The following is a 25035-nucleotide window of genomic DNA, read 5'->3' on the forward strand; positions in this document are numbered from 1 at the left end:
TCACTTAAAACAGGGTACGGTAATTCTTTAATCATATTTGGCTCGGGGGTCCCCATACATTCATAGGCCTACCAAAGACGATCTCATAGGGAGAAAGTCCAATCTTACTGTGTGGGATGGAACAAACAGATAGTAAGGCGAGTGGCAGAGCATCTGGCCAACTAAGCCCGTTGTTGCTTGGATCTTTACTTCGTTTCAACGTTGCGTTGTACCTTTCTACCAAACCCGCTGCTGATCGTGAGCGAGCCGGAGAGAGACATCACAGGCACGCATGATGATTAACTAAGATTCCACAAATGTTTGGGAATAATTGTGAGCGTCTCTGCAAAACCCACACAGGCACACAAGAAGATGCTTTTCAAATTACAAAAAATTGTTCTTCACAACTAACCTTACGAGACATCGACTGTTGGACAAAAAAATGTAACGTTTCACCAAAGTGACTCTCAAGATCGGCTGATCTCTACCATTAGCAATTGGTCCTGAAGAGAACCTCCAATTTGACTAATGTGGGGTTCGAAACGCGTCGACCAGTCTTTCTTCTTTTTTCCAAACAAGTGTGGTTATATATTTATGTCCTGGGTTCTGCTAATTTAAAACTACTAAAATTCATTGGATTGATCCTGTGCAGAAGCATGCCATTGTTGAACATTCATACTGTTTGAGTTTTTATCATCAATATTTGACGTTCTGTCAAATCAATGTTTGTCTTATGAATGTAGACATGTTTTATGTTATTTGTTACATGTTGTCTCAGTCTTTGTCTAAATGTTGTCAAAGAAATTTGTGATTGTAATGTATTGTCAATTGGTTTGTTTTACCAATGGTGGGTTGTAATGTCTACTTAAGGTTTTTTTGCGTGTCTTTTTTGAACATGAGACGCACATTCAAATTGAAAAAGATGTGTTTGCTCTTATGAAAATTAAATAAAAGCATTTTTGGATAAGAATCTATCCGGGTGCCTTTTGATTTAAATCCATGCACCTAGGGGCATTTGATGTAAAAAAGAATAATCAGTATTGGCAACTTTTTTGTTCATTGTGAGGATAATTAGCAGCATGAAGTATCTGTTTTACCCGCAATCCTTTCATTAGGTACTCTATTATCTGGCTAGTAAAGTGGGGGCCGTTGTCGCTCCATAGGACTCTACAAACCCCAAAACGGGGAAAGAACTCCTTTAACAGAACTTTAGCTGTTGTCAGGGCTTTGTTGTCTAGGGTCGGATATGCTTCTACCCACTTACTAAAGGAACAAACCACCACTAGTACATATTTTGAATTATTGCAACGCTCTAATTGAATATAATCCATTTGGAGCGCTTCGAAGGTGACCTGAGGTGGAGAAAATCCACCAGTAGGGGCTGATACTCCCTTCCCAGGATTGTGCTGTAAGCAAATTATACAATTTTTAACCAAATGCTCAGCCGTTTTCTGAATGAGCGGACTATCCCAGACTGGATTCAGTTGGGAAATTATGTTTTCGGCACTAACGTGAACAGGTCCATGAGCCATAGTCACAAAAGGCAATATATAGGCATAGGGCAATTTCCATTTTGACATATCTTTTGACCTCCAACATCCCTTATCATCTAATTCTCCTTCCTTTTGCCATTCTGCCCTTTCTTGTTCAGTGGCTGGCTGCTGTATTGCCTTGATCTCTGTATACATGTTTTCCCATCTTTCAGCTTGGTATTGTAATACATATACTTTACTTGTGAGTTCACTTGCAGTATCTCGTGCACCTTTGTCAGCAAACGCATTTCCTAGACCCACATTGTCTGTAACTTTCTTGTGGGCACTACATTTGATAATGGCTACACTTTTTGGCAATGTCAGAGCAGTAAGAAGAATATTTACCAATTTGCAATGTTGTATTTTATAACCATGGGAGGTAAGGAATCCCCGTTCCTTCCAGAGCTTGCCAAAATTGTGTGCCACACCAAATGCATACTGACTGTCTGTATAAATGTTCACTCTTAATCCCTGACTAAGTTCACAAGCCCTCAAAAGCACAATGAGTTCAGCTGCTTGGGCAGATTTTTGTGAGATATGGGCTGTTTCTACGACAGTTTGTAATGTGGTTATGCCATAGGATGCAGAGGTGGTGCCATCAGGTAGTCTTAAACAAGATCCATCCACCCATAGTTCTCCCTCAGGGTCTAACAAAGGTGTATCCTTTTGATCTATTCTTCCCTTAGTCTGTTCTTCTGTTATGAAAATGCAGTAGTGCAAATCATGCGCTTGTTCAGCTGGGTAGCAATGTAGCTGGTTCAATGTCAAACGTCTCTTGAGTGTGATATGAGGTGCCAAAAGTGTAAGTTCATAGCCTGTGAGTCTAGCGTTAGTCAAGTGTTGTGTCTAAGTCTGATTCAGGAGTGCATCTATGGAATGGGATACCATAACCATAAGCTTGTGACTCAACACTATTCCCTCAGATTGTCGTATAGAAATCGCTGTGGCGGCAACCGCTCTGAGACAACCTGGAAGTCCTCTGGCCACTGGGTCTAATACAGCCAAAAAATAAGCACATGGACGATGCTTATTACCATATGGTTGTGTCAAAACTGACAATGCACATCCTTCTCTCTCGTGTACATATAATATGAAAGGCTTAGCATAATCTGGAGTGCCTAACACTGGAGCAGAACAAAGGGATGCACGAAGCTGCTGATATGCTTCCTGACATTCAGATGTCCATGGTAGAGGAGAGGGAATGTCTTTAGTAACAAGGGACAAAAAAGGTTTGATAATAAGGGAGACATTTAGGATCCACTGTCTACAGTAGGAAGTAATACAAATAAGTGCCCTGACTTCTTTTTGAGTACTAGGAATAGGAATTTTTAGGATAGTTTGAATCCTGTCTTTAGTCAGAGTATGGCCTTCCTTAGATAAGAGGTAACCCAAGGAGGTGACCTCAGATTGACAATATTGCAGTTTATTCTTAGAGACCTTATGTTCCTTAACAGCGAGATGATGCAATAGGGAGAAAGTGGCCTCTTTACAATGCTCAACTGTGTCTGCGGCTAGCAGAATGGCCTTGACATATTGCACAAGTGTAACTCCTGGTGGCAAAAGTAGTTCATCCAACTGTCGTTTAAGTGCCTGACTATAAATGCTAGGACTTTCTGTATACCCTTGTGGAGCCCTACAGAATCTGAATGAGCGGCCCCGTAATGAAAACCCCAAAAGATATCTACTGTTTTCATGTAAAGGAATAGAAAAAAAGGCATTTTCAAGGTCTATGACAGAGAATACAGTAGCTGTAGGTGGGATTAATGTCAACAAAGTTGTAATATCAGAAACAACAGGATATTAAGGAATCACTATTTTTTTGACTTCTCTTAAGTCAATCACAAATCTGTAAATCTTATCCCCTGTTCCATCGCCCCGTTTTAGAATGGGGAGAATGGGACTATTGCATACATTAGAGGAAACTTCCTCAACAACTCCTGTACATATCATGTCATCAATGATAGATATCAGTGCATCCTCACCTTCTTTTGATATTTTATATTGTGGGACCCTTGGTAAGGAAGCATCCTCCTGAACCTGTATGTGTACTGGAGAAATGGCCATTCTTCCCACATCTGTGTCAGCAGTAGCCCAACCACATGCAGGGACAGAATCAAGAACTGAACATAAAGAAAAATTGTATTGTTTAGGCAATGACTTTTTCCCCAAAATAACACGCATTCCAGATGGGGAACAATGTATAGTAGAAAGGAAATATTTCAAAAGATCAAGTCCCATCAGATTATCTGGAGCATGTGGGGGAAGCAAGTAGGGGGCTGTAGTGATGAAATTCTCAACCTGCAAAGGTAGTTTTTGGGACACAGGTCTAGGAGTTGGTGTTCCATCAAACCCCATCGATGTGATCACTTGGCCAGACAAGGGTGTCCCAGGGACCAGTTTCTGCGATATCGCACTACGTGTTGCCCCTGTATCCACTAAAAACTTCTGTTCCTGCTCAAGTATGGTTGTTGTTACATAGGGCCCTGACTGATCTACAGTTATCTCAACTGGTCCTCCTTGTCCTAAGCTGTCCTAGGCAAAATGTGTTCCCACAGTCTCTTCTGATTCCCAATCCTCCATAGAATTTTGATTATTTCTTTGATCAAAATAATTTCCTGACTTATTTCTCTCTGGAGCTTGAACCTGCTGTGGCTGCTGTTGGGGAGCTAAAGTCCCTCGATTACCATTCACTTGTCCTCTTCCTCTCCCTCCGGCCGCTAAAAGAGGGCATTCTGAACGCCAATGTCCTTTCTCCTTGCAATAAGCACATTGATCCAGTCCTAGTGGAGTTTGTCTACGCGGTGGTCCTCCTGGAGGTGGTTGTCTTAAATTCTGACCATAATTCTGACCACGGCCCCTACCTTGAGGTCCATAGGCCTGAACCATCATTACTTTAGTTTTTAACTCTTTTAATTTTCCTTCTTTCTGTTCTTGCTCAGTGGTCACCTGAGTTTGATAGTACTGAGCCATATCTAAAATAGCTTTCGGGGTCACTGAAGCCCATGTACTCTCAGAATTCTTTAAGCAAACAGATATATCTGGAAGTAAATTTCCCACAAATCGATCTACAAATAAATGTGCACCCGTAGGTGTAGATGTATCTTGCCCGCTAAAATTGTGGAACACTTCCTAAAAGCAAGTAAAGAAATCAGGGACAGCCTCTCCCTGCTTTTGTTTACAGGCAGCGAGAAGTGCCCAATCTACTTTTCTGGCTGGAACCATCGTTTTTATGTAAGTAAGTATGTTTCCAGGAAGGTCCAGTATGAGCTGACTAGGTTTCTTACCAGGTTTCCTATCCCTATCGGCCGCTACTATGGCAGCCCAGTCTCCTCCCAAATCAACAGCATGATCCTGTTTCCGGGTAATTCGCCACATATCAGGTGGTAGGATCATACCAACAAACTTATCAATATCTGCTAGGGTCATGACACAAGAATCAATGGCTGCCTGTACACCATCATAAAATCCTCTAGGCTTTTTCCGTATGTATGATAAAGAGGCTTTTAAAGTAAGTACATCCGTCCTTTTCCAGGGAGGATGTATCCAATTGTACAAAAATGGGCTCTAGCATCAGGACTATTAGGGTCATCATTATCTGCATTCCCTCTTGTGGGAATAAATTGTGGTGCAGCTTCCCTCATAGGTCTTTTCCGAGGAGAGGAAGAGAGTTCATTACGATATCCAATTATCGTTGCTATGGCAGTATTCACTCTACTTAGAGGGAAAACTCCTATCTGACACTGTCGATTTATAGCTCTAACATCATCTGGGCCATTCTGTCCTGTAGTCATCTACCATTGGACCATAAGTTGGTGAGAAAGCTTATTTAGGAGACAAAGAAGCTCGCCCTCAGAAAAACCCTGTATCTGATCTATAATTTCTTCTACTTCCATTTCTAGATCACTTAACCTATTTAATACCATTAACCTTATCGCATCCTGACGAAACCGAGATACAGTAGAACGAAGAACTCGAGGGGTCAGGACAGATGCAGGAAGTACGGGATCATCAATCATTTTGGTTGCAATGGCCTGAGGTGGAGGCACAGAGGCCTGGGGTGGGGTGGCAGTGGCCTGGGTAGGAGGGTGTAAGGAATGTACCGGTACTGGTTGAAAAAAAGGGAGCTGGACAACCGCAGGCAAAGTAGGGGGAACTGTAGGTACAGGGGGAACAACATTCAGTGGTCCAAGGGGAGGGGGTGTCAATGGTGCATTTAAGGGTGGGGTCGTTCAATCAATAATCCATCAAGATCTGAGTCCACATACTCTTGGTGGACCTGAACTGCTACTGTTGGTCTAACTATGTGTTCCTTAGATACTAATAATTTATGCTCTCTATCTAAGCATTCCTTTTTCTCCTGAACCTCCTTATCCTTCAATTCCTTATACTTCTGATACTCTGTATTCCTTTCCTGTTTCCTTTGTACCTTCTCTGCCTTGAGCTGCCGCTCCTTCACTTCTTTCCTCCACATACGCAAACTATCAAACATGGCTGGCCTAACTTTCTTTAAAGACAATCGATTCTCTAAACACTCGAGTTTATGAGGGTCCATGGTTCCCTCTAATGGCCATTGCAACTGGGGATCCCCTTTTGTATATTTGTTCCACAATGTATTATACATGATGGGACAAATACCATATTTGATGAACATCTCAAAATTCGGCGTACCTTCTGGTGGCGCCGGCTGACTTGCTTCCAAAATGCTCTGCTTATCGCAGCAGCAACAACAAAACTTCCAAAGGGTACTAAGCACAGGCATGTTATATAACATAAAAAACTCATAAACAGAGAGAAATAAAAAATATTCTCACATTTACCTGTAAGAAAAAATATTAGTCAAAATAAATTGCAAGTTCCAAGGCAAGTTTCAAACGCAAGTCTCAAATATCAAAACAAATCCTAACCAAGTGAACTGTTTCAATACAGATTTACCTTATGTGCAGTCTTCAACTCCCACCTGTCAATCCTCCCTGATCCAAAAATGACCATCCGAAGGCCTCAGACAAGGCAAGCCGCCGCCAGGAAGATCAGAGCCAGAGAGCTGAAAAATCACCTTGGACCATAAGCAGCACTAGTCTCTTCAGGTGGGGCGCCCCTCAGCGAAGTTCGTCTTACTGACCTGACCTCCTCACCCCGGTCCGGCTGCAAGCCCTTGATGGGGCCCCACATTGGGCGCCAATTTGTGGAACAGATTAATTAATAATATGCTGGTGCAGGGTCACCATTTCACCACAGGTTCTTACAAGTAAGGAGCAATCGACACTGGAGCGAAGTCAAACCATAGGTAATTTATTAAGCATTCATGAATGGGTCTCCATCCGACTAGTACCATCAAGATACCCAAGGAGAGAGCACACTGAACGATGGTTACATGGGTTTTTATAGTAAAGATCACAGACAAGGAACGCCCAGAGGTAAATAGAGCTATGGGAAGAACACACAAATGAGACAATCGGTAAGAATCAACAACCTTCGTGCCTTGTGTAACTGTCACGTCCTGAAGCTGCACAACAAGATAGGCTATCTGAGCAAGCTTTATCTAAGGCTTTGCCATTGTTTAACAAACACACGAAATCCAGTGCAGACATCAGCTGTTCTTTTGTGCTGACTTTGCATGTTTACGCAGCCTACAATATTTCAATCTAGATTCTTTACCAATGTTGATGCAGGTGCGGTGTCAAGGATAGAGCGAGGCTCAAAACTGGACAGGGGTGAAAATGAATGAAGCACAGCTTAATTAAAAACCAAGAGAATTCAGATTTGACATTTTAACAATAAGAGACAGTCTGCAGCAATTTACGTGCAAACGTGAGTGTTTTGCATAAGCCAACAACCTTCAGAAGTCACCGGCACTCTCATTTCATGATATCAAGGTTTTTAATACAAGCTAAACAAACGGACATGAGGAAGTGAAACAGAAATGGGTAAGAGGGCTCAAAGGAAAGAAGGGTCAGAGTCTAAGAATAAGGAAGGGTCAAGAGTAAGAGAACAGAGAAAGAGAGCTCAGTGAAATGAGGGTCTGAACTGTAGGAGGCAAAATTGAGCAATAGTAACAGAGTATAAGAAGAACTGAATGACCAAACCTAATTTACAAATTGAGTGGGAGACCAAAACAGACACAGGAAACTAGGAAAAGCAGACAAGCTACTGTGCTCCTTCAGCTAGGATTTTAAGTATGCAGAAATAATAGACATATTTGGAATGTAAGGCAAGACATCTGCATAAAGTCAAGTTCTTGAGCTAATAGCTCTGAACCAGAAAACTCTAAAGGAGTTCAGAAACAGAGGGAGGTGTAGCTTCAGAATGGGATACAGAACCAGAATGAGACAACAATATGCGATTCAGGAACGTTAGGAATTCTGGTACCGGAACAGGATTCAGGAATAGAGGAGAAGCTACTGCTTTTGAAAAGAGTACTTGAAAAGTGTATGTCAGTATATTCAGTACAAAAATATTGTTATACCAAATATTGTGGCTTAAATATTGAGAACTGAAATATCACGAAGGTAAGTACAAATAGGTAGGACCATGTCCACGTATCTTCAAAATATATTAAGGAATCTGAAGTTAAGGACATTAAATGCATATCTATCTATGTACATAATACATATCTACATTTACTCACCTTCTTAATATATTTGGTTAGCAATATTTAGGTCACAATATTTTGGCACCAGATTATTTAATCTCACTATTCAGATGGTAAGCCTCTGGAATAGAGACACATTTACAATCAAAATATGAACTAGGAAGCAAGGAATCAGAGATCTGCAAAGTACATAGGATCAAGGAATTAACCTTGAGGCAGAGGAGCAAGCAAGACCAGGTGGAGGGAGGGCCACAGTAAGTTAGATGTTTGTAAATAAAAAGGAGTAGTAAATTCACAGAAATGATCAATAAGCAGATCACCTAAATCGAACAGGTTTATTCAAAAAGTCAGGAGCATTTAACAAGGTGGTGAGAATCCCAGCTCTGCCTAGAAAGTGAGGGTCAGACTACAGAATCCAGACGGCGTAAATTGAGAAACATGGATGCCAGGAAATAGGTGTGGATTGTAGCTGAGTCAAAGTAAATTGGTGATGTATGACAGAGGCAATCTGTAGGGGTCAAGAAACAGGACAACCAATGATCCAGCTCCAGAATATGATGTTTTCTAGGTTTAGAAAAGGAAAGGTCTGCAATGGGCAAAGTACATCAGCATGTTATGAATACCAGGACCGGACTTAAAATTGGAACATGATTTACTATATGCTTCTTTAAAAAATATGGCTAGTGCCAAGACTTTAGACGGCCATTGGGAGTGCTGCCTGGTATCAAGATGGCAGGATCCTTGGACCTTGATATTAGTGATGTGTATATTATTTGGTGTTCTTTGTTGTATAATTTAAGGGGTATATAGAGATAACTTGATCTCATTAAGATCACATAGGAGTACACTGAATCATACCAACATCCGAAGCTCACTTAACGAAACAGTGAAGAATATTTACACCAGTCAACAAGGACAATAGCACATTCTATATGTGGGCTTATCGAGTAAACAGCATTGTTCATTTCAGTTACCTGAACTCACTTCAGTAGGTACGTGACTTCAGATAGGTACTCCATATCTGTTGTGATTACTCTATGGCCATGGCTATTGGCCTTCACAATTTTTTTGCTCATTATCTATGGAAATGTGTTTGCTTTAGTATATATTATTGCCAAAATAATCCTAAAATCTTAGTTTAATGGAAACAAAACTTAAAAAATACATGTTTAAAATGTAACATTGCTTTCAAACATTTTTAAGTTTGCCCTAGCTGAATATATTAACATTCTTCTGTAGTGGAAGAAGCTGAAAGTGTAACTAAATTCCTGAATGACACCAGTGTTCAGTGGAGAGACCTGTCAGTGGAGGTCAGAAGTGTGAGAAGCATGTTGGACGAAGTCATTGTAAACTGGGATCGGTATAGCAGTACTGTGGGCAGCCTGCAAGCCTGGCTGGAAGATGCAGAGAAAATGGTAAATCAGCCTGAACATGCAAAAAAGGTAAGCTCTCCCCCAAGTTTAAATATCAAAATCCGTACAGTTAACAATAGCAAGCTTCAACCTTTTATTGCTTAAAGGTGTGTAATTGTAATAGCACTGCTGGTTCTTTCAAAACAATAAACAGATTATTTTCTTAATCCTACCCCCACGCAAAAATTATACATTACAGAGTGAAAAGAAACAACAAAGATTTGACAAAAGGTTTATGCATTCTATATAAGGTCACTCACATCATTGCACAAAAAACACAGACACCGTAAAAAATGCCTTCAGATGCCATTAGTCCTTCTGATGATCTCAGCAGGTAACACCACATAGCAAAGCACACGGGTAGCATACAGTCACAGTTTCAGTCTGTGATTGTTACCAAGTGGAAATCATACCATAAGTTGCTGGGCCATAGAGTGCCCACTGATTCTTGCTGGAAGAAGTTGATGAACAAAAGATTTGAAATCTCCACTGCTCTGGGTTACAGAGACCCATGAGACGGCTCATGAAATTTCAAGGTGTTCCATGAAAGCCTGAAGTGGGTTACAGCTGTAACCTTTCATGTACACTAAATTATCCATAAATCTGTGGATGAAGTCTAATCACATGCCAAATTATAGCCCAATTAACAAGGGAAAAATGTACATATTATAATGGCAGTGTTTATGATACAGTACCATTCAAGATGTATCTGAAAATGTCCATTTGATGGATCTTCACAAAACTTTTCCCCAAAAATATGAATCCACCTAAGCTCCTTCCTTGAAAGTTTTGGGATGCTCCATCAAGCAGGATATAAGGAACACGGGGGTCCCAAAACGTAAAATCCCCATTCATTTTTCCATAGAAAAATTGAACAGTGATACAGCAAAACCGCCCAACAGAATTACACAAAATCTGGCAGAAAGCTAGATCTTGTTCCAGAATGCATGCTTTTGTGATGGTGTGTAAATCTGTTGAGTAGTTTTGAGAAATAAAAGTTCAAAAATGTTGTATACCTAGACGTTGGGCTGAAATTTAGAAACTTAAGACTTCTGATTGGCCATGGGGGATTTTTCAGTGCAAGTGCTCTGATTGTCTGGACGCAACAGGAAAAGAAATGTTGAGGTGGTAACTGCAGGGCAAGCGGACTTAGTCCACTCTCCTGAAAATGTTTTTTTAAAAAGAATATAAGGGAAAGGATACCCCCTGAGCCCTTGTGGTGTGGAGGTCCTTGGACCCTTACCTCCATGGCTAAAAGTTCAAAAGAGAATTTTTTTGTAGCTATTTTGTGGTTCGCAGATAAAAAAATGCTTTTCTTTTTTTTTAAATAAAGGAACCCTGCAGTATGCCGGAAAAACAAAGCTCATTTATTTTTTTAACTATGCAGAGGGGGCCTTGTATGGGGTTCACCTCCATGAGCTGATTTTGTCTCCGGGGACTCCATACCCAGGGACCAGGTGCACTTTTTAATGGGGAGGGGAGCACTGGCCCCAGTCCTGAAGAAGAGTTACCGACCCAGGGACCCCATTACCCAGAGCCCATTGCAATTTTGAAAGGGTAGGAGGCACGAGGCACCCCTTCCTTGCCCCTATGAGGCCCTGGGGACCCCATTCTCCAGGGCTGTTATTATCATTAGTGGAGGGGCGCGTTCACCCCCTCCCTGTGCCATAGCACCCCCCTGGGCACCGCATACCCTGGGGCCTGAGAAAGGCAGTGTTCTGTGGACCCTATCCCCTTGGACACTGCTGTTTTCTGCCCGGAAGAGTGAGGGCATACCCAGAGCTGAAAGCACATCTTTGCTCCTGCCCGGACAGGAGCTGTGAAATCAGCTACTTCATCGTGGGTGGGAGCAAAGGAGAGTGTTGCAGGCTGCCACTAGAGACACAGTGTGAGCCGGCTGGGGCCACAGTGTCTTTGGGCTTCCCACGCAGGTCCCAAGAAAGCCTGCATTATCAAAAGACTTGCCGGCTTGCACCGGCACCCATATGTTTGCTGATGAGGAGCCAACAAGAGCTGCGACGAAATAGGGGCTCTCCACACAGTCTCCAACATTTTAAATGGTGTTGGTGCCTCAGGTCAGCACTGGGGCACCCAAAACAGATTACAAATATACAAAAAACAAAAGGAATAATAAATAAACTGCAGGAGACGCTTATTTATTATTCACTGTAAGGAGTGCCCAATAATACCTTTCCAAGGGCTTTTTAATGATCCTTTTTTGAGCCAGGGGGTATCCCACAAGCTATTTCTTTGTGTTGTAGGGGGATGCAGGAGTACTTACCATATTTTTTAATGCACTCAGAGCTTTTATTTAAAATAGTATATTTTAACTGATGTTTTCACCTAACTATAACATCCCTTTAACCCTTGTTTTTTTCAGTGTGTATATCTATCTCTCTATCTCTCTATCTATCTATCTATCTATCTATCTATCTATCTATCTATCTATCTATCTATCTATCTATCTATCTATCTATCTATCTATCTATCTATCTATCTATCTATCTATCTATCTGTCTGTCTGTCTGTCTGTCTGTCTATCTATCTATCTATCTATCTATCTATCTATCTATCTATCTATCTATCTATCTATCTATCTATCTATCTATCTATCTATCTATCTATCTATCTATCTATCTATCTATCTATCTATCTATCTATTCACTGAATAAACCAAAGGTTATATATTATACCATGTTATAGTTAGGTCTGATAAATAGATCTGTTTTTGTTTGTTCCCACATGTGCCCTCCAGGCATGCACAATCTATTGATCTGTAATAATGGATTAAATGCATTGGCCACATAATTTACATCATTTGGAGATTTCAACACAAATGTTGTTTATAGTTTGAATAGTTCAAAATAATGCTTCAGCAGATCATTTTGCATATTGCTGCATACTTTGTATTTTCTTGCTGAAAGTTTAATATACATTTGTCGCATAATTTAGTCCTCCTTTGCTGCATAACCTGTTAGTGCTGAGTATGTTAATGCTCTGTATATTGTCTGGCATTTGTCATTATGATGATAAAACCTAAAACCTATTACTACTCTGAAAAACGCTGCAGTCATAGAATCACACAAATGACTGCAGCGTTTACAAAATAGTTATGCATCATGGATTTCATCCTCATAATGACAGACCCAGACCAATCTGTAGAGCGCTTGCTCTTTCTCCATCTCCCTAATATATATTGTGTTTATTGGGATGTCTATGGCAACGTGTTTTGGCGTTTAGAGCCTTTCTCAAGTGAAGTTTCCGTCAGCTTTAGAAACTATATAGTGCAAACCATCAAATGTGGAAGTATCAATACACTAGGTAGGGTGTACATTAATGAAAAAAATGTGGAAATATATTTATATATACACACAAGCACAAAAAAACTAAGTTTAAAGTAACATTATAGAGTAGGCTAGGTGCTAATACCGTAACGTAAGAAGCTGAAATTCACTGCAATAAAAAACAGTTAAAGTGACATTGCACTTATCTGTTGGAATGCCAAATGAGAAAAGGTTAAAAAATGCAAAAACACAGAAATATGCTAGTTATTTCTAGTTATTTTAGTTGATAGACTCAGAGGAAGACAGAGAGAAGAAGACATGCACAAAATATGCAAAAAGGAGAATGGGCTCAATTTTATGTGGGATCGCAAAAGATTTGAACTGACTTGTTTTTTGTTTACCAGGACTTTTTTCGGCATTTACCACACTGGATCCAGCAGCATTCCATCATGAACGATTCTGGAAATTTCCTTATAGAGAGCTGTGATGAGACAGTGTCCAAGGATTTGAAGCAACAACTTCTACTGTTGAATGGAAGATGGAGAGAGCTTTTCATGAAAGTGAAGCACGTATGTTGCTATCAATATTTTAATGAACAATCAACTCAAAGCTATTGTAGATGTTTTTAATACATGAATTATGAACATTTTGTTTTTATTCTGTATATTGAAAATATACGTAAGGTTTTTTGCTGTTAGTGTCTTTGTTAAAACACAAGCACGAATTTCTGAATACTGAGGAACTGGTATTTGGTTTGCTTGAGGAGCAATTTTGCTACGACAAAACCATCTGACTCCGACCTACTATAATTTCCATTTCATGATGCATTTCTCCATTCAGAGTTTATGTTCCCCAAAACACATTGTGATATATTTATGTTTTTGTGTTATTCTCTGGAATCCTATTTGCTGCTTTGGCTCACGATTGCACCCCACACATTACCAGTGTGTACTCAGATTCAGTCTCTTCTTCATGATTGCTAATAAGATACACACCACCCCTCTATATTTGACATTTCCAAACTGGCAGCACTTGTAGTGCCAATATTTTACAAGGCAGCACAAAGATTGCCTGTGTCATCATTGCTTCAAGAAATGCCTTGGCACTTATGGATTTAAAGCCTCCTATTGTATCGTCTTGTTACCAATTTTATTTGTTAATAGTGATCAACATTGTAAAGGTACTATTTAACAAATAATCTCAGTAACAGTAACAGCTTGGAGTGGACATTCAGACAAAGATGTTAATACTGGTGTGGTGCATTGAAGTTCTAGTAACTTAAAGAGTATATTCTTAGAATGCAAATTCCTTGACTATATTTATTTAGCATACTTGTTTATTTCCATGTCCATTGCTGTATGTTGGGTGAAGATCTCTTTCATTCTGAGCTCTGTGTTTTGTGGATGAATGCATTTTCCAGGACAGATCTTCAACAGTAAAATGTCATTTCAGTATTTGGAAACCAGCATCTTATTGGGGTTCAAATATTTTTTAAAGAACTCACACTCTTTATCCTTACATTTTATATTTTCTCAACTTCCAGTATTCGCTCTCCAGGGTAAAAGTTAGTGTGACTCACAAGTATTTTTGTTTTTGTGCCCACAAAGGCACCTATGGCATGACACTTGTGCAAATGACCAGAAATGTATAAGAAGTTAAAAAGTGTATAAGGTGTGGCTAAATTAAGGCATTATATCAGAGTATTTAGGTTGAATTGTAGTAGTCAGAAAGGATGTAATTCTACATAAATATGTCAAATATTCCAAATCACATAGGTAACCGCATCCCCATATGTTTTTATAAAAAAAGGCTTTTTCTCTTTCTGCAGTACCTTAAACAGACAAAATGGCTAATTTGGTTCATTCTTTATCCACACAACACAAAATGTGTTCTAAAGAGCTGTTCTGCGATATGTCATGCACAATCTTCATTCACTGTGGTGAAGTCTGCACCTTGCACATATGCAGGTGTTGAGTTATAATACTCAGTTTGTCAATCTCAGAAAGATGAAAGGCTTAATTTGACCAGCGGATTGTGAACCCATGGCATTCGAGTTCCACTGTCATTAGTAAAGTCTTAAGGGCATATTTACAAGCCCCTGTCGCCACAGAAACATCACTTGTTCGGGGCTTTTGAGCTGTAGATCACATGCTTGTGCATAGATCGCCATCTAGTGTTGGACCTGGATGTTTGCACTTGGTTTTTGTTCGAAGAAGTCTTTGTAGTCACAAGGTAGATGACTCCTCCTTTTGGTGATAGTGAGCATGGTCATCGACTCCATCTTCAGATAGTTTTGTCCCACCATCGGGTTCGGTTGTTACTTGCTGCACTCCGCTTCGACACCAATCCTTTGGTTTCCCTAGGTACATAGACGACTCACAGTCAACGGTATTGTGTCCGATCGCGCACTCCATTCTTCGCGTATCATGTTTGTTTAGAAAGAACCCTCTTTCGATCGAACTCATAGTAGGCAATCGGGCCTAACCGTCTCCATCCGACTTGCAGTCGACGGAACAAACTCGCATTAAATACTGCCCTCGGTGCCACACGAAATAACCGCGCACTGACTCACATGAAGTGTTCAACTTGTGTTTGTCACCAGAACACAAAGAACAGGACTGTGAGGCATGTAAGGCTTTCCGTTCCAAGAAGACGCTTCGCGACCGTAGGGCTCGATGACGTGACATGCAGAGCCTACACACAGACTCCATTCCAGACCTCTTCAGACATGAATCTGAAGAAGAAGCCAGTGACGCAATCAGGGCCGAGGAAGAGCGGGATCCCATTTCCGTTTTGAAGGAGGGCTCCGACCAGGATGACGACATCCTGCATGGACAAAGTACTGTAAGTACAATCCCCTCTTCGCCCCGACTCCCAAGCCAATCTGTTAAGAAGAAGGCTCCGAACCAACCAATGCCCTCGGACCCTGGTCGGCACTGAGACCACGCTTCCGACGCCCCAGCCTTCTGGCTCCTGCCCTGAAAAGTCCCATTCCAAGTCGGGCACCGAGCCAAAGCCTTCGGGATCGGAGACCAAGTCTGGCTCCGATCATCACCACTCTGCACCGAAAACCAAATCGGGTCCGAAAACACCAGCCCCAAAACCATCGGCACCGAAAACTTCGGCGCCGAAACAGACTGATACACCAAAGTCACCCAAGAAGTATAGTCTCGGTGATACACTCAAAAAAACGGACCCGAAACAGAAGATTTTGGTCACGCATCCAAAAACTGGCCACATGACTACTAAAGTGACTTTAAAAAGAGGGGCTACTACTGAAGAGAAATATCATATTCCATTAGAGAAGAGAACTGTTGGGACAAATCATTACCCTCCTCCTTTACCTCTTCCTTCTCCACCTTTGCCTCAGCCTCTGTCTGTGCCCACTTCACCTGGGCACTCACCACCATATATACCTGACAATCAGGGTGATGGGGACGGGGATAATAATAATGATGACAATCAACCTACACCTATAGATAAGTGGGATGACTATAACACTGACTCACCCACAGCCAATGACCCTGACCTATACCCTACCAGGCCCGCTCCACCAGATGACAGTGTAGGATATATTGAATTGCTAGGCAGGGCTGCATATTATCATGGGGTCCCGCTGCATAAAGAATCTCTTGAACAGGATTTCCTCTTTGAGACATTAAACAACACACAAAAATCCACACATATGTTGCACATGCTTAAAGGAATGACCAGACATATAGACAGTATATTTAAGGATCCCATCAGGGCACATATTACCTCAAAGGTGGATAAAAAATACAAACCTGCATCATCTGATCCAGTCTACATAAGAGGGCAATTGGCGCTAGACTCATTAGTTGTTTCTAATGCACGCAAAAGGGCAAACTCCCAGACTACTGGAGACGCACCACCGCTAGAAAAAGAGTCAAAGTTTCTTGATGCTTCAGGGAAGAGAATAGCCTTCCAGGCAGCTAACTTCTGGTGCATATCTAACACACAAGCGCTGCTAGCCAGATATGACCGTGAGCATTGGGGCGAAATGGAACAACTTATCCAATTTTTACCCCAAGAACATAAATCTAAAGCGCAAGAACTGGTACGTGAGGGGCAACTAATTTCCAACAATCAAATTAGGTGCTCCCTAGATGCAGCTGATACATCGGCCAGAGCAGTGAACACTAGTGTCCTTTAAAGAAGGCATGCCTGGCTGCGTATATCAGGATTCAAACCGGAGGTTAAGACCTCAATATTAAACACATAATTCGATAAAGAACACCTATTCTTGCCGGCAGTAGATTCTTCACTTGAGAAGATGAAGAAAGATACAGAAGTGGCTAAATCAATGAGGGCCCTTCAGTCTCAACAAGGCTGTGGGTTCCTTTCGACGCTCATTTTATCGAGCAGGGTCCAAAACCATGTCCTCGGACACTGCATCCACATATAAGGGCATTAACCAACCCTCTGGTTCTAAAACTTACTTCAGGGGTGGTTACAGAGGAAAGAACAGCAAGGGCAGAGGTAGAGGTTACAGCACACATACCTTCCACTCTAATACAAAACAGTGACTTGCCCACAGTTCCCCCGACCACTTAACACCTGTGGGGGAAAGACTGTCACAATTTCTACCAAAGTGGCAGTCAATAACAACAGACAACTGGGTACTCCAAATTATCCATTCTGGTTACTGCCTGGAGTTCATCAACACTCCTCCAAACATTCCTCCAAAGTCACACAAACTTTCACCGGATCACCTACACCTCCTCAAACAAGAAGCACAATGCCTTCTACGAAAAGGAGCCATAGAGCCCAGAGCACCAAAACATCAAGGGTCGGGCATGTATTCCTTTTACTTCCTAATTCCCAAAAAGGACAGCTCTCTCAGACTAATATTAGATCTCAGAGAACTACATTTTTACATACAGTCAGACCATTTCCAGATGGTAACACTTCAACAGGTACTACCTCTTTTGCAAAAAGAAGACTTTCTGTCTACTCTAGACTTAAAAGACACATACTTTCATATTCCAATCCACCCAGCTCACCGCAAATTTCTCAGGTTTGTGGTAGTAGGCCAACATTACCAATTCAAGGTACTCCCATTCGTAGTCACCACTGCCCCCAAAGTCTTTACAAATTGTCTGGCGGTAGTAGCTGCTCATATAAGAAGACAAAGCATTCAAGTCTTTCCTTACCTGGACAATTGACTCATTAAAGCCGGCACGTATCAACAGTGCCGCAAACACACTTCCGTAACCATTCACTTACTTCACCAACTGGGGTTTACAATCAATGTGTTAAAATCCCATCTTCAGCCAGCGAAAACTCAGAACTACCTAGGAGCCACCTTAGATACTCAAAGGGCTCTGGCGTTCCCCAACGCACACAGAATTTGAAAAATGCAGGCGTCAATTCTACAGTTTCAAGCCAACCAGACACTTCCAGCTCGAGTTTTTATGCAGCTGTTGAAAATGATGGCGTCTTGCATCATAATCGTTCCCCATGCCAGGCAGCACATGTGTCCACTTCAAGAATGCTTAGCCAGTCAGTGGAACCAGTCACAAGGTCTATTAACCGATCTAGTGTTGGTAAGCAGCCGTACTCATCACTTTCTGCAGTGGTAGAACACACAAAATTTGTCAAAAGGACGGCCGTTCATAGACCCGGTTCCTCAGACAATAATAACAGCAAACACATCCCTACCTGGCTGGGGAGCTCCTCTCCAACAACACACAGTGCAAGGTCTGTGGACTCAACAGCAAAGGTTGCTCCACATCAATCATTTGGAGCTAATGGCAATCTTTCTAGTTCTCAAAGCTTTTCAAGATCATCTGTCTGGAAATACTGTCTTGGATCGAACCGACAACATGACAGCAATGTATTACATACAGAAACTGGGGGACACACTCTCCAACTGTCCCAGTTAGCCCAACACATCTGGAAGTGGGCTATGCACCACAATATCTATCTCCTAGCAGGACACCTCCCAGGGGTCAACAACCAGATTGCGGACCTTCTCAGTAGGTAGAGGTATCAAATACACGAATGGGAACTTCACCTGGAAGTTCTCCACCCTTACTTTCAAGCTTGGGGAATCCCTCACATAGACCTGTTTGCAACATCCCAAAACACAAAATGCCAAAACTTCGCCTCCAGGTATCCACACCCGTTATCCAAAGGCAATGCTCTATGGATAAACTGGTCAGGGATATTTGCTTATGCTTTTTCGCCTCTCTCACTCATTCCATTAGTGGTTCGGAAACTCAGGCAAACATCTTTCACACTAATCCTAGTAGCTCAAACATGGGCACGTCAACCCTGGTTCACAACCCTATTGGAACTCTGTCTGGTACCACATAAAAATTACACTTAATTCCCAGTCTCCTCACACAGAGCCATGGAGAAATCAAACACCCAGATCCCAAACAACTGAACCTCACGATCTGGCTCCTGAAGTTATAGAGTTTGGTTATCTGAACCTTACACTAGACTGTATGAACATTATTAAGGAGGCCAGAAGGCCTACCACAAGAGCCTGTTATGCAGCCAAATGGAAACAATTTGTGATCTATTGCATTAACAATAAGATCAGCTCTCTTGATGCTTCCATACAAAACATTATCTGCTACCTCTTACATTTGCAGCAGTCATCATTGGCATATTCATCCATTAGACTGCATCTCGCTGCAATTGCAGCCTGCCTTCAAAATAGACAACATTTATCACACTTTAGAGTGCCTGTAATTAAAGCATTTATGGAAGTAGTAAAAAGAGTTATACCACCAAGATTTCGCCCTGCCCCAGTCTGGAATCCTAATATAGTCCTCGCAAGGTTAATGGGCCCACCATTTAAACACATGCACAAATGTGAACTACAATTCCTCACTTGGAAAACAGCTTTCCTCATAGCAGTCATTTCATTAGGGAGAGTGGGTGAACTTCAGGCACTAACCATAGAAGAACCTGTTTCCAGCTACACAAAGATAAAGTGGTTCTTCCTACCAATCGCAAATTCCTACCTAAGGTAGTAGCTGCATTTTACATATATCAGTCGGTTGAGTTATTAGTTTTTTCCCTCAACCTGACTCTGTTACAGAATGAGCTCTACACACAATGGATGTTAGGAGAGAACTGTTGTATTACAGTGAAAGAACTAAATCTTTTTGTAAGACCAAACAACTCTTTGTTGCTTTTGCACCACCTCACAAGGGCAATCCTATATCCAAATCAGGTATTGCTAGGTGGATTGTTAAATGTATTCAAATTTTCTATGCAAAAGCCAAAAGGACTCTAACGATACCCCCAGAGCACAATCCACTCGTAAGCTAGGGGCTACTATGGCTTTCTTCGGAAATATCCTTATTACTGACATCTGCAAATCTGCAACATGGTCCACACCACACACTTTCACCAAGCATTATTTTGTAGATGTATTAGCCAGACACCAAGCTAATGTGGGCCAAGCAGTACTTAGAACGCTGTTTCAGACAACTCCATGAGCTACAGGATAGCCACCGCTTAGTGGAGACTGCTGTATAATTTATGCACAAGCATGTGATCATGTTATTTACCCATTATGCATCTGTTCTTGGCCTGTGGAGCTGTAGAATCTCATGCACCCACCCACCTACCCGGGTACCTGTGGCTGCTGTAGTTTGTCTGTTACTATTCATACACACACACATGGTCATCTGTATTCTTTACTACACTCTTTGTGGGAAAACAATCTGAAGATAAAGTCGATGACCATGCGCACTATCACCGAAAGAAGGAGTCACCTACCTCGTGACTACAAAAACTTCTTCAAAGAAAAACAAAGTGCAAACATCCGGGCCCAACTATAGATGGCAATCTATGCACAAGCATGAGATTCTACAGCTCTACTTGTCAAGAAGAGATGCATACTGGGTAAGTAGCATTTTCCTTTTTTTACGTTCCTGTGGCAATGCGGGCTTCACTTTATTTACCAGGCAGCGTTAGCCTCTTAACGTGGCTTAATGTTGCCTTGTAAATAAGGTATCCTTTCACTCTATACTTAGCGTGAAAGGGGTGGGCAATGGGTGTTGCGGTGGGCGTTCTGTCGTAACACCCGTTGATATTGACACTGCCCCATATTTACCAGGTGCCTTACAATGGTACAAGGGTGCCTGCGTTGGTGCTACGCAGCTGTAATTAGCACCAGCGCAGGGGTAAATGCAGGACTCCATCATATTGTTGAAAATACGGTGCAGCTCTGCATTTTTTTAAAAGTTGCGGAGTGTGGTGTTAAGCCAAGAATGCTAATGCTGCGCTCCGTCACTTTTCTTGTAAATATGCCCCTAAGTCTCTTGGGGGTTGTTTGACAGAGTATCGCAAACAGCAATATCATTTGATATTAATAATGTGCCTAAAATATTGTTTACAAAAATTTTGTGTTTATATACTTACAATGTACAGTAACAAATATTGTGTAAAAAGTATCATAGGAGAGAACATTGGCAAGAAGGAAAGGGTGTTGTTTTTAAAAAATAAATATCAGTTTATATTTACTTCATATAAATTTTAAAATTAGGGGTGTGGCCAAAAAGGCGGAGCGGTGAGATGCTCCCCTCATCGCTCCCAATGGCCTGCCATGTATTGGTCTTAAATTGAGCCCTCTCTGTACACCATTGATCCACACCGGAACTAACGGAGATGGAGATCAGGGCGCAGCTCTTTTTCCTGCCCTGCTGATACCAGTAACCACGATCAGAAGAGCGGCTTGTAAAAAGAGGCCTGAGTGCCAGGGCTTGCTCCAAACATGCTGGCTGCTCGGAGAGACAGAGCAGGTGTGGATCTGCTTCCGACGGGCACACAAAGACCCACTGGGCAGTGGTTGATGGGGGGAGCGGCACCCTCCGGGCCAGGACAACCAACTTAGTTGCCCGACCACTACTGGTGACAAACAGCGGAGCCCAATGGTCACTGCAGCCATGGCCTGATGGTGGGGAGATGGCCTGCGGTGAGCTTGGGCCTCCCTCCTACAGCCCTGTGGGCCAGGACCTTATAGACAACCCCAGGACACAAGATACCAGACCACTGGCATAAAGCATGAGAGAGAGGGGTCTGGCCATCGAGGCTGCATTGGGACCATCATGTGTTAGGCTGATATGAGGAAGGACTGGGGCATATTCCACCCTACATAAGATCAGTCATGCCATAGCGGGGGAGAGGGTTGACCGACTGTAAACATACTGAACAGGTATTGGACGGACCTCACCATGGTACAACATGCTAGGTGTCCATCAGCTGAGGCCTAGGACCAGCAACCAGACACATCTCCATGCCCTTACCACAGCACCCTCAGTTAAAGACATCCAGCTGAACCTGCGCTACACAGTAATTTGAACAGAGCCGGGTAACTAGGTTGAGGGAGCCTCCCTCATGCCCCCCAAAAAGGTGCACTCCTTGCGTATCTGGGACACAACCATGGCTGGGATCAGTGGCTGTGCTTGGCGACAATCCCTATTCAACAATGGCGCTTAAGAAGACAGACCTTCTTAATAGCCTTCACTCATTTAATCATTTTAGGTGGAACTCAGCAACAAACTGAAAGAGGACTTTTCTAAGGCCTTGTTGAGCTACTCGCACACGTGGCGCTAAATAGCAGACCGCCAAAGGACGTAGACTCAGTGGGACAGCACATCATAGAGGCAGAAACTTGATTCAATGCACTGGAAACGTTCCAGGAAGCAATAAAGGAGCAACACACTGCATTGGAGGATTAACTTAAGTGTACCATTGAAAAACTAGTAGATCTAGAAAACTGCTCACAGCAAGAAAAACTCTGCATTAGAGCCCTCAGTGAGGAGGTACTAGATGCTATCTTGGAGTCCTTTTTGATAGGAATGCTCTCTTCTCTCCTAACCACCTGAAATAACTGCCAGCGGGATACATCATTCTGGCTCCACGCATCCCTCACAATTCCAGGGACATACTTATGAAGTTCTATTACTATTCTGAAAAGGAGAATGTTCTACAAAACGCTAGGAAAGTGTGAGAGGTACACTTCCAAGAAATTTGCATAAAATCTTTCAGGGCGTATCACAATTGACTCTGCAGAGGTGAGCAGCATTCTGACTCATCACTCAGAAGCTCCCAAAGGACAACATACGCTACAGAGGGACATCCCCGTTTGGGCTCTTCTTTGAACTTGGCAACAGATTCTACATAGTCTCAGATGCTCAAAAGGTGGCAGCGTTGCTTGGCATTACAACAGAGGGTGCTACACTAGGGCAAGAAGAAGAGGACAGGTGTCATATGAAACCGTAGGTGGGACAGTGCTGACTTTGTGGGAAGGTGGTGACCCAGTAGATAGGCAATAAGAACCTGATCAATGGATGGTCAAACCCAGGAGCCGCCCACAGTATGGGAACAAGAACAGCTCTGTCACCATATACCTCCACCCCCACACAAAACCACTACCTCATCAGTCATTGATAGGAATACAGATCTTCCTTGATTCTAATAGCTGAAACATTTGTAAAAGACAAATAATGAAGGGAAGTCCCTAGGAGACTGCAGTGATCACCATATGCCATCCCTGCAACAGGGTACATAGAAGAAAGAGGAGTCATCGAGATGAAATTATTCTACAGCCCAGGAAAGGAGATGGCATTTCTGACCTCTTTTATCATAGATGGTACAGGGTGAGCACAAACAAAGAGCAATCACTGACCTGGTGAAGGCCGGGTGTGAGCAGGAAGGAAACCCATGGAACACTCCTCATAGTCTGGTGCTACCGCAACATAATTGCTCGGTACCAGTTGGGCCTGGTAAAGCTAGTGAGATGGGCCTCCTCCCTCTAGAGTCAGAAGCCTGTGGAATAGTCTCACCCCATGCAGCGGGTTGAAGACGTGACGTGTAGTCACGTTAAGTTACATGGCAATTATGCTTTTCGGTTGTAGGTTAATATCTGTTTCTTTTTCTGTTCAGTCATGTTATTGTAAGGGGGAGGACGGGAGGGGGAAACTACTGGGTTCACCAAGCTGATCACGCACACGTGACCTTGAGCTGTACCATGTTCACAAAACAGCCATATGTGTATTTCAGTGATCCAACTCATTCCGTTGAATAATCGAGGTCTGAATTAGCTGAATAAACGACAATCCATTTGGCGAACATTAAGAGAATCTAACCTTGATGACATCCACCTTCAGAAAACCTGTCTTATGTGCAAAGACCAGAGAAAAATTAACCATTCAGCTTATCCTTCAAGGTTTCACTCTTCTTATCCCACAAGTTTTCACTCTTCTTCCACCACAAAAAAGAGTAGCAATATAATAGAGACATGATCCCTCCTTGACAGTCATGCAGATACACATGGATACAGAAGACAAATATCTCATCCTCCATAGTCTACCCTTCACTGTGGCCACGATTTATGCACCTAACTCTGCCAATATTCACTTGTTGGTGACTTTCTGGGCAAATTGGCTGGGGTAGCTTGAGGTGATATCATCCTGACTGAGAATTTCATTATGGTATGACTCCACAAATAGATAGGGAAAGGGGACACAATGACCAGGTAGGGGATTTTTCTAAGAAACTTAAAAGGGCTCTTGACGAGCTAGGCTTGAGGGCTGTCTGGCAGGAGCTGCATCTGGCAGCAAAGGCCTTCACATTTTACTCACTCCTATACCACACCCATAAGCGGATCAATTACATCTTACTGAGCAATAATTTGCTAGGCCTGACCTGGACGGGTGAAATCAGGTCCATCTCGGTATCAGCTCACACTGCAATCACAGCCCCACTAGTGATGGGTTGAAGGAGGCCTCTGGGAAACTGGAGACTCCACCGAATCACGCTTAGGGATCCGGTTACAAAACACAAAATATGGCAATGCATAGAGGAATACTTTGAACATAATGAGAGGGGAGAGATCCCTATTCCTGTGGTGTGAGATGCCTTCAATGCTTTTATTAGGGGGTATTTTATAGCGGCTGTGGCTGAACATAAGCACTTGTACAGGTTGGAATTTCAGAAACTTGAAGAGATCTGAGAACTGCAACATAAGCCCTCCTGACAGATCACCTGTGCACTCACCATAGTCAGAGGGCAATTGTGAATGCACTCAACTAACAAACAGAACTCTCTCTCCACCACTTTAAAACCCAATCGTACGTAGAGGGAGATAAATTGGGCATGTCCTTGGCATGACCACTGCACGATGGAAATGGAAAGAGAGTATTATGTGAAATAATTATGGCCACTGCATCCCCAACATTAGAGGACAAAGA

General features: G+C 42.3%; 1 protein-coding gene across 1 annotated transcript in view; it reads left to right on the top strand.

Moving 5' to 3' along the window:
* Positions 1 to 25035, top strand: part of SYNE1 (spectrin repeat containing nuclear envelope protein 1) — a 1959630-nt gene that overhangs the window by 578922 nt on the left and 1355673 nt on the right. Inside the window, exons 16-17 of the mRNA XM_085611789.1 lie at positions 9340 to 9542; positions 13201 to 13365. Of these exons, the coding sequence (XP_085467915.1) occupies positions 9340 to 9542; positions 13201 to 13365 (368 nt within the window). The remainder of the gene's footprint in view (positions 1 to 9339; positions 9543 to 13200; positions 13366 to 25035) is intronic.

This window comes from Triturus cristatus, chromosome 6 (assembly GCF_964204655.1).
Source record: "Triturus cristatus chromosome 6, aTriCri1.1, whole genome shotgun sequence".
NCBI classification, from domain to species: Eukaryota; Metazoa; Chordata; class Amphibia; order Caudata; family Salamandridae; genus Triturus; species Triturus cristatus.